This window comes from Salvelinus alpinus, chromosome 6 (genome assembly GCF_045679555.1).
Source record: "Salvelinus alpinus chromosome 6, SLU_Salpinus.1, whole genome shotgun sequence".
NCBI classification, from domain to species: domain Eukaryota; kingdom Metazoa; phylum Chordata; class Actinopteri; order Salmoniformes; family Salmonidae; genus Salvelinus; species Salvelinus alpinus.
Window position 1 is genome coordinate 48,501,209 of NC_092091.1, and position 10,855 is coordinate 48,512,063.

Genomic DNA, 10,855 nt, shown 5'->3' on the forward strand with positions numbered 1-10,855 from the left:
ATAAATAGAGAAAAATAACTCATGTAGTATTTGAAGAAAAATGAAGGTCGTAGTATACATAAGTTGTTGGATAAAACAACACGTGATTCTCCAGATAATTTTCATTAAAAAACTGACTTAGATGGACATTGATCTGTAAAGGGCTAAATGACAGTGGGGCAGGTTAACCTAACCTATGGGTGTATGTGGCCACCTCAGAACTCGTGATAACCCACTCAACAGGCTTTATTATGAGCACATACTGATCTCAACTTATGTAACGTTAGTTAATTATATATTTTATTACGATTGTTTTGTCGACAGAAAATGTATTTAAAAGGCGGTCTGGGACTGTTGTTCCTCACATCACATTGGCCATGAGAGCAGTAGTACTTGCACTGACTCTAGCCCTTGTGGGTAAGTACAGTTTTTCTGTCTTATTCTAGTGCGGATATTATAACTAACTTCATGTAAATATAACTAAGTTATGTAAATATTGAAATGTACAATTCTGTATCTATGACATCTTTTGAAAAACATTCAGTAACATATTGTGACAATCATTTTTGTGTTATCTTGTAGCGAGTCAATCTGTTAACTTTGGTAAGTACATATTATTTTTATGGATTTTTACTTATGTTTATTTGATAGTTTCACTTCTGCATTTTTTTTCTAAATTAAGTAAAACCAGTTCTCAGATCACAAGATCATCAAATATGTTTTGATTGTTATTACAGCCCCTGATTTTGCTGCCAGTAAGACCTATGTGTACAAGTATGAGGCACTGCTCCTGGGTGGTCTGCCTGAGGAGGGTCTGGCTAGAGCTGGAGTAAAAGTAATCAGCAAAGTTCTTATCAGTGCAGTTGCAGAGAATACCTACTTGCTGAAGGTATTTGTTATACATGAAGTTCACACACAAACAATATCTTAATGTGATGTCCATTACATTGACTAATACATCAATTGATATCTCCTTGTAGCTTGTGAACCCTGAGATCTTTGAGTACAGTGGTGTGTGGCCCAAAGATCCTTTCGTCCCAGCTGCAAAACTCACTTCAGTCCTGGCTGCTCAGTTCTCGATTCCCATCAAGTTTGAGTATGCCAAGGGTGTTGTGGGTAAGGTATTTGCCCCCACTGCTGTCTCTGAAACAGTGCTGAATGTCCATAGAGGTATCCTGAACATTCTTCAGCTCAACATCAAGAAGACACAAAACGTCTATGAGTTGCAGGAGGTACAACTTGTATATGTTCATATGTAGATGCAAAACATGTTTCAGTAAGCAATGTTTGAGTTCCTCACTCATGCTCTCTTTTGTGTTAGTCTGGAGTTCAGGGAGTGTGCAAGACCCACTATGTGATCAGTGAAGATGCCAAGGCACAGCGCATCCATTTGACCAAGAGCAAGGATCTCAATAACTGCCAGGAGAGAATTAGGAAGGACTTTGGTCTGGCTTACACAGAGAAGTGTGTAAAGTGCCAGCAGGTATGAGCATAAGTATCTATTTTGGGTGTTGGAAAAACATAACCAGAAACACTTCACATGACAATACAACTCTGTGTTTTGTCTAAACAGAGAGGGGAGGCCCTGATGGGAGCTGCCACTTACAACTACATCATGAAGCCCGCTGCCAGTGGTGCTCTGATCTTGGAGGCCACTGTTACTGCGCTCCATCAGTTCAATGAGATCACACCATTCAATGAGATGTCAGGAGCTGCCCAAATGGAAGCAAAGTATGTTGACTGATTTGTGGTACAAAAGGAAAACATTTTCATTTTATTAAGCTTATAGGTTTAAAAGTTTCCCATGAACTACCTTTCACAGACAAAAGTTGACCTTCGTTGAGATCAAGAAGGATCCAATTATTCTCCCCGGTGGTAATTATGTTCACCGTGGATTCATCCGGTATGAGTTTGCCACTGAGATTCTCCAGATGCCTATTCAGCTCCTTAAGATCAGCAACGCACGTGCTCAGGTACAGTGACTCAATGACTCTATCTATTATTTGATACATAAGCCTGACAATATGTAAAGCCAAAGATGACAAAGGTTTAATACAAACACTTCATTTTAATTGTTTAGGCTGTGAAGATCCTGAATCATCTGGTCACATACAACACGGCAGAGGTCCATGAAGATGCTCCTCTTAAGTTTGTGCAGTTTATTCAGCTCCTGCGCATGGCAAAGTCTGAGACTATTGATGCCATCTGGGCTGAGTTCAAGGCCAAACCAGTTTACAGGTAATTTTTCAAAATATTTTTTTTTCTGAGACAATTGCTCAAACAAAGACACAATGACAGAAATACTTTTTTTTTTCAGACACTGGATCCTGGATGCTGTCCCCTACATCGGAAGTTCAGTGTCTGTGAGATTCATCAAGGAGAAGTTTTTGGCTGGTGACATCACTATTTTTGAGGCTGTTCAGGCTGTGGTTGCCGCTGTGCATATGGTGGCTGCTGATCTGGACACTGTCAAGCTTTTTGAAGTAAGTAAACCTTTAAATGATGTTTAAGCATTCTTATAGATTTCCTCGTTAAGATGACTAAAAATGGTGGCATGAGGTGGTCTAGTGGTTAACACCACTACCTTCAACACATATGTGACCCACTGCCTCGATTCAGTCTTATGTAGCAACATTTGGTGTTTAAAAAGTGAAAGTAGTAGCCTAAAATAGGGAAAAGCTCCAGGTAAAAATACACTTTATCTAGTCCTTGGCCTATATCCTAATCTGACTTTGAAAGTGTCCGGATAAAAATATTTTATAAATATTTTATAATTATACATTATGCTTACCCAGACACTTGTCCAAAACTGATGGGTCATGTGAAATAAATTCTATAACCACCCCCAGCCACATGTAGCTAAGTGGATGGTTACTATTGTCTGGATATGTACACATGTTCATGAAATACAATTGATGGCCGTAATCAGCAATTGCAAGTGGCTTTCTGAGATGCAAATAATATTACTACAGAGATCATACACGTGCCGTTAGCTAGCAAGCTAACATTTGCTAGCTAGCTAACAGTACGCTTTAACTTGCACTGAATATGACTTTCTGACAAAATTTGAAACGTATAATATCTGAGAATGTAGCTACACTCTTACCAGTATACATGGATGAATACTTCATGGCAGCGTGTCTTTTCTGTTTGGTTTGTAGCAAGCTACAGCTTGTTTGGCCCGTTGTTGTGCAGAAAGTAGTCCATCACAACTTTTCCGCACTAATCTTTGTCAATAGCACCTAATAATTTCTGGGCAACAATGTTGTTGAGCGCAGTAGCAACACATTTGCAGATCTCCATGGCTAGCATTATATCTTTCAAAAAAGCCACTGTAGCAAGGAATATTGACACATACCGAGCAGCTCATGTTATAGACAGAAGTGTGCTACATATCAGACCAACACAAACTCATCTCTCGGCATGTACAGCCCATTCATTAGCCCATTCATTATCTCAGCCAATCATGGCTAGCGGGAAGATATTTTTCCATGGCTAAACCAACTAGGCTCCTAATTTAACAATTGTATTCATATTTACAGATGGCATACAAGTTTGTTATGAAGGCACATGACAGTTCACATGTTCCAGGAGGCATTTCTGAAAAAAAAAAATGCAAATGCCTCTCCTGTGAAGTAGTGACGTGCGACATACGCCTAGCTTTTTGAAGCTGGTCACATATGTGCTCGTGACCGTCTGGTTGCGAATCCTGGACCCACTTTACTCCTTCTACACTGTCCTATCTCTTCAATATTTTGTAAGAAATGATATAAAGATGACTCAAAACAATACCTTTTTCACCACCAGAGCCTAGCTTTAAACCACAAGATTCAGACACACCCAGTTCTACGTGAGATCGCCATGCTTGGTTATGGTACCATGGTTTCCAAATACTGTGTTGAATATCCCAACTGCCATGCTGAACTTGTGAAGGTAAACTGGATGTATTTTCCTATAATCAATTTACATTTGAGTCACTTAGCAGATGCTCTTACGATAGCTAGGTGAGATAACAACATATCACAATCGTATCAAGTACATTTTCCCTCAAAAAGATTTATCAGCAAAGTCAGTGCTAGTGGGATACTCTTCAAAGAGGTAGGGTTTCAGACATTTTCGAAAGATGTCATCTCACGTATATGATGATCTACTGATTGAGGTTATTCAAACATATGTACTGTACATGTCTTCCCACAGCCCATCCACGAACTTGCTGTTGAGGCTGTTGCTAATAGGAAATTTGAGGAACTCTCCATGCTTCTTAAAGTTCTGGGTAATGCTGGCCATCCTGCTAGCATTAAACCAATCACAAAACTCCTGCCCGTGTTTGGAACTGCAGCTGCTGCTCTGCCCCTGAGAGTCCAGGCTGATGCAGTCTTGGCCCTGAGGAACATTGCTAAGAGGGAGCCTAGAATGGTGAGTACAGTCCCTCCATTAAATTGCAAATGACAACATCATCATTCTCATTGGCAAAGTCCATTCAAATCTCTGCATTATTGTTGTGAATTAGGTCCAGGAAGTTGCTGTGCAGTTGTTCATGGACAAGGCTCTCCACCCAGAGCTCCGCATGCTTGCCTGCATTGTTCTGTTTGAGACAAAGCCCCCAATGGGCCTGGTGATTACTTTAGCTAACATTCTGAAAACAGAGGAAAATCTGCAGGTGGCTAGCTTCACCTACTCTCACATGAAGTCCCTGACCAGGAGCACTGTCCCTGACTTTGCCTCAGTGTAAGAGCACTCTTTCACGTTTACATGTCATTATATCTCTCTCAATTTCTTTGGAATCAGGTTGAATAACATAGGTACTATTCCTTCATTTTAGTGCTGCTGCCTGCAATGTTGCTGTCAAGATGCTCAGCAACAAATTTAGAAGATTGGGCTGCTACTTCAGTAAAGCCCTCCACCTGGATGCCTATAGCAGTAAGGAACTGTCCACAAGCAAGCCCCTAGCCTCCATATATCTTCCTTGGCTTGCAATGACTGACCCATAGCATCATTCACTAAATATCAACAAAGTCAATCATTAACAGTCATTTTTCCCCATCTTAAAGGTCCCCAGAGGATTGGTGCTGCTGCCAGTGCTTTCTACATCAACGATGCTGCCACCATTTTCCCCAGAACCGTCGTGGGCAAAGCTCGCACCTACTTTGCTGGAGCAGCTGCTGATGTTCTTGAGGTAAAGGCGTTTTTTCAAAGTTCGTTGAAATGATAATGATTGAGTACATTTAAAACACTTTTTAACTGTTCAAGCTTAATGTCTGCCCCTTAGGTTGGAGTGAGATCTGTGGGAATCCAGGAGGCTCTTCTGAAAATCCCCACAGATCCTGAAAATGTTGACAGGATCACCAAGATGAAGCGTGTCATTAAGGCTGTAAGTATCAACGATCACTACGTTACACATTTATCTTAAATTGCTTCAATCCCTGTAGATTTTTAAATTAAATTGATCAATCAGGTTTGCTTTACTCGTCTATCCGCAGCTGTCTGACTGGAGGTCCCTAACCACAAGCAAGCCCCTAGCCTCCATATATGTGAAGTTCTTTGGACAGGAAATTGCCTTTGCCAACATCGACAAGTCCTTCATCGATCAGGCACTTCAGGTACAACAAATGATATAACTTAATAGTCTCCAAAAGTATTCATAAAACATTCACAGTTGAGGGACAAAACAGCTAAACCTAATATTATCCCACAGCTTGCCAACAGTCCTTCTGCACACGCTTTGGGAAAAAAGGCCTTGAAGGCACTGTTGGCTGGAGCAACTTTCCAGTGTGCTAAGCCCCTGCTGGCTGCAGAGGTGCGTCGCATCTTCCCCACCGTTCTTGGTTTGCCCATGGAGCTCAGTTTCTACACTGCTGCTGTCGCTAAAGCAGACCTCAATGGTAACTATATCATAATAGTTCTTGCTAAGTAATTAGTAGTTCTTCCCTGGATCTCTGATCTCCCATATGAATGTGCTTTTATCTTTATGTTCATAGTCCGTGCCACTCTGAAACCTGCTCTGCCTGAAACCTTCCATGTTGCCCAGTTATTGAAAACAAACATTCAGCTACATGCCGAAGTTAGACCAAGGTAAGTATAAGACCAATATTTTCTGATGACATCATTAGTACCACAAATATTGGTAAATTTAACAAATGTCTCCTCTTCCTGTAGCATTGTCATGCATACATTTGCTGTGATGGGAGTGAACACTGCATTCATCCAGGCTGCTATTATTGCAAGAGCTAAGGTCCACACAATTGTCCCTGCAAAATTGTCAGCAGAGCTTGACATCGCTCATGGCAACTTCAAGATTGAAGCTTTACCTGTTTCCGCTCCTGAGTATATTGTTGCCACACAGTAAGGGCAATCTTTTTCTTGGTCAGAAAAGAGGATGTAATAGCTGTTTACATTAAGTTCATATTTTTTTAACACGGCTGCCGCACTACAGTTTTCTTGAGATCTATGTTCCTTCAAACAGCATTGAGACCTTTGCTGTGGCAAGAAATGTGGAGGATGTCCCAGCTGAGAGAATAACTCCCATGATTCCTGCCCAAGGAGTAGCAAGAAGCGCACAGCAGTCCAGGGAGAAGTTTACATCTATGATTGCAGCCTCTGCTGCCTCTTTTGCTGGAAGTTTGGTGAGTTTGTATGAAATACTTGTTCAAAACTAAATTCACACAAGAATTGCCAATCAGAAATTATTAACCACAGACCCCAGACATTTGATACATTTTGTGAATTTATATAATTTTTTCAGTCAAGATCTTCCGAGATCATCTATTCTGATTCGCCATCCAAGTTCAAGCCCATCACACGGATTGAGGAGACAATCTGTGTCGAAAGGCTTGGAGTCAATGCATGCTTTGAATTTGCCTCTGAGAATGCTGCCTTCATCAGAAACACTATTTTCTACAAAATGATTGGAAAGCATTCAGTCCTTATTTCTGCGAAACCATGTAAGCATTAATTTGGTAATAAGCAAAATTCAGCATATACTTGCAACAATTTGTTTAGCTATTTCTGATGAATTCCATTTTTAACAGCATCTGAACCCGCCATCGAGAGGCTGGAGTTTGAAGTGCAAGTTGGACCCAAGGCTGCAGAAAAGATGATCAAAGTCATCACCATGAACGAAGAGGACGAAGCTCCAGAGGGAAAAACTGTACTGTTGAAGCTCAAGAAAATTCTGGTGCCTGATCTGAAGAATTCCTCCAGTTCCAGCAGCTCTCGTTCCAGCAGCTCTCGCTCTAGTAGTTCCCGCTCTAGCAGCAGCTCTTCCAGCTCCTCCAGCGCTCGCCTCTCCAAGGTAAGGCTACTGTTTCTCACAAAACTCTTTGAGTCAGATATTTATGGAGGTGACAAACAAGGCACACACTTGTTGCAAACATACATAGATGTTAAAAATGTGAAGAGAATTTATTGAATGTAATGTTATTTTTACCCAAATAGCCTTACGGCCCCAACGACGACAACCCCAACGACCGCAAATTCAACAGGTATCACAAGGTACAATATTGAGGAATTTTCATCTACGGTATGGTTTACAAAAATAAATGTTTGTAGAAAAGTATTTCCGTAAATACCCTGATGATTTGTTTTACTGTTTGTTTGCAGGACTCTCAAGCCACCTCCAATATAATCTCCAGAAGCAAGAGCAGTGCCTCTAGCTTCCATGCCATCTACAAGCAGGTGACACTTCACCATCATAACTTGAGTCAAGATAATCATCTCTTTCATTGTGTGCCATTGGGAGAGAGCGCAGAGATCAATTAAGCTTTAAAATGTGTTTCTCTTCTCAGGCCAAATTCCTTGGCAATACTCTCGCCCCTAAGGTGACCATCCTTTTCCGTTTAGTGAGAGCTGACGATAAGAATGAGGGATACCAGGTTACTGCTTACTTGAACAAAGCTACTTCCAGACTGCAGATCATTCTGGCTGCCCTTGATGAGAACGACAACTGGAAACTGTGTGCTGATGGTGTTCTGCTCAGCAAACACAAAGTCACTGTAAGATCAAATATCTTGTAAATAGTGCTACAATATAAGTTTTCTGATCGTTTTTTATTGTTTAGGTTGTACTGTGGGTAGCAATAATCACTATTGTATACTAAAGAAAATGTACACTTTATTTTGTTCTCCTAATTAGGCCAAGATTGCTTGGGGTGCAGAGTGCAAGGAATATAACACCTTTATCACTGCTGAGACTGGTCTTGTTGGTCCAAGCCCTGCAGTTCGTCTGAGGTTGTCTTGGGACAGACTCCCCAAGGTTCCCAAGGCTGTTTGGCACTATGTTAGGATGTACGGTTACTCATTTGTAATTTACTAGTGATAGCTGAATAATGTTACAGAACAAATCAAGAACAACTTCTGATTTGTGTAACCTTTTCTCTTCTAGCGTGTCTGAATACATCCCTGCGTACATCCCATCTTACCTGGCTGAATTGGTTCCAATGCAAAAAAACAAAAATAGTGAGAAACAGATTCAATTGACTATGATTGCAACATCTAAAACGACCCTGGATGTCATTCTGAAAGCACCCAAGGTGAGGAACATTGTTTTTCCCACAATAGCATTTTCTGCTGTTTTATTTCCCCAGACTTCTCTTCTTGGTTGACTGTTTCTGATGAGGATTTGTGTATCTAAATCACAGATGACACTGTATACACTGGGTGTGACCCTCCCCTGTTCTCTGCCCATTGGGTCTGTGACTGATCTTACTCCCTTTGATGACAACATTGTTAACAAAATCCACTACTTGTTTTCTGAAGTCAACGCAGGTAAGCAGAAACAATAAAAAAACTAAAAAACAAAACAATGTCACAGTAAATGGAAAGTTACAACATTAAAAAAGGCAAGGAATGTATAAATTAACACTATTGTTTTCCAGTTCAATGTAGCATGGTCAAAGACACATTGACCACATTTAACAACAGGAAGTACAAGACCAAGATGCCTCTCTCTTGCTATCAAGTTTTGGCTCAGGATTGCACCATAGAGCTCAAATTCATGGTTCTGCTGAAGAAGGATCACGCATCTGAACAAAACCACATCAATGTGAAAATCTCTGACATGTGAGTATTGTTTTAGAAAACAATTGCTTTTGACACAAATATATTTCTTAGTTCCATCAATAACATAATGTATGAAATGTTATCTTTGACACTTCCAGTGATATCGACCTGTACACTGAGGACAATGATGTACTAGTGAAGGTCAATGGAATGGAAATTTCCAACGACAACCTCCCATACCAGGACCCCTCAGGTTTCTCATGCTCCTTCAACCTTATTTATCAACATCACAATAACTAGAATAATCTAATGTACTGCAGTAATAAGATAATAGAAAATGGCCTCATCCATAAACTACAACATTGTTGATTTTCTTGCCTAAGGTTCTATCAAGATCAAACGGAAGGGTGAAGGCGTGTCTCTCTATGCCCCAAGCCACGGTCTCCAAGAAGTCTACTTTGATAAGGAGTCATGGAAGGTGTTTGGAATCTTATGTCATAATATCAATAATACTGTATCATTCAATTTATGATTAGCATATTACTTGTTTAAAGGGTACTAAAACATAAGCTACAGTCGTTCTAAGTTGTTGTATGATTTTGGCACTCAGATTAAAGTTGTGGACTGGATGAAGGGACAGACCTGTGGACTCTGTGGAAGGGCTGATGGCGAAGACAGACAGGAGTACCGTACACCCAGTGGCCGCCTGACTAAGAGCTCAGTCAGCTTTGCCCATTCCTGGGTGCTTCCTTCTGAGAGCTGCCGTGATGAGTCTGGTAAGTCTTAGCCTACCGCTTATGCTGCATTACAAATGTCCGTTCATTTAGTTAACATATTATTACTGTACCTCTCTATCTCAGAATGCCTCATGACGTTCGAGTCTGTGAAGCTGGAGAAACAGGTGATTGTTGATGCCGAGGAGTCCAAATGCTACTCTGTTGAGCCTGTGCTGCGCTGTCTGCCTGGATGCCTCCCAGTGAGGACCACCCCCATCACCATCGGTTTCCACTGCCTGCCCGTCGGTGAGTCTATAATGGACAACTGTTTTACTGAAGACACCATACTGTTCTGATGTATACAATAAATACTGATCTGCAGTTCCTAATTTCTTACTTTCTTTCCTATTACAGATTCCAACCTGAACCGCTCTGAAGGTCTGAGCAGCATCTATGAGAAGAGTGTGGACCTGAGCGAGAAGACAGAAGCCCATGTGGCCTGTCGCTGCTCTGAGCAGTGCATTTAGTGCTCTGGTGGAGCAGATACTGTAACTTTTATAACAGAAAATATGTCATTTCACATCACTGAGATGTAACCTACAACATTATTGAACACTCAAATTGTAATAAATCCAACTGTGCATTCAAAGATGGTCCCTGATACATTTTTCCACGTTTTCCATTTGCAAAAAGAGCCCTCTAATAAGAGAAATTTAATGGCAATCACTTTTCATGGTGAATTATGAAATAAAAAAAAGATATAAAAAAAAGAAGACATCAGTGCCAAAAACACTTTCAGCTTGACAGAGGAGTTATATTGTAAACACATCCAACTTGCTATGCCTGTTCAGTGTACCATTTCCATTGCACTGCATCTACAACAAATACAATAGCTTAGACCAATATTTTTTTGTTGTCATCACAATCAATTGAAGGGAAGGACAGTTTGTCAATTTCATAAATCAATGTAAAAAACTATATCTCTTTTCACATTTGGTGTTGGTGTATCAGCAACATTTCACTAAAAGTACATTCAAAAATTATATCCAATATTTAAGGAAAAAACTATGTTGACTATGATAACAAATACATTACGCTGTCTGACATTCAAATGTATAAAACTACATGACCTTAACAAGAAGGTAATACAATAAAAAATACTTT

At 40.4% G+C, this 10,855-nt stretch overlaps 1 protein-coding gene across 1 annotated transcript; it reads left to right on the plus strand.

The window, feature by feature from the left end:
• The first annotated feature begins 285 nt into the window (after positions 1-285).
• On the plus strand, positions 286-10,340 carry LOC139577581 (vitellogenin-like). Its single transcript, XM_071404697.1, has 34 exons — positions 286-396; positions 562-582; positions 717-868; positions 960-1,211; positions 1,301-1,462; positions 1,553-1,710; positions 1,802-1,952; positions 2,060-2,217; positions 2,297-2,462; positions 3,787-3,912; positions 4,177-4,395; positions 4,490-4,707; positions 4,802-4,899; positions 5,031-5,155; positions 5,249-5,350; positions 5,460-5,579; positions 5,675-5,861; positions 5,958-6,051; positions 6,136-6,321; positions 6,443-6,602; positions 6,722-6,920; positions 7,008-7,270; positions 7,414-7,470; positions 7,579-7,653; positions 7,764-7,970; positions 8,110-8,261; positions 8,359-8,506; positions 8,615-8,741; positions 8,852-9,035; positions 9,134-9,228; positions 9,359-9,453; positions 9,586-9,751; positions 9,836-9,997; positions 10,106-10,340. The coding sequence occupies exons 1-34, from the start codon at positions 357-359 to the stop codon at positions 10,216-10,218; spliced, it is 4,938 nt and encodes a 1,645-aa protein (XP_071260798.1). The 5' UTR covers positions 286-356; the 3' UTR covers positions 10,219-10,340.
• The last annotated feature ends 515 nt before the right edge of the window (positions 10,341-10,855 follow it).

Excerpts from the sequence above, each read along its gene's own strand:
- LOC139577581 (XM_071404697.1), top strand. The coding sequence starts at position 357 with ATGAGAGCAGTAGTACTTGCACTGACTCTAGCCCTTGTGG. Across the intron at positions 3,913-4,176 it reads GCCATGCTGAACTTGTGAAG|CCCATCCACGAACTTGCTGT; the intron begins GTAAACTGGATG and ends GTCTTCCCACAG. Across the intron at positions 6,921-7,007 it reads CCTTATTTCTGCGAAACCAT|CATCTGAACCCGCCATCGAG; the intron begins GTAAGCATTAAT and ends CATTTTTAACAG.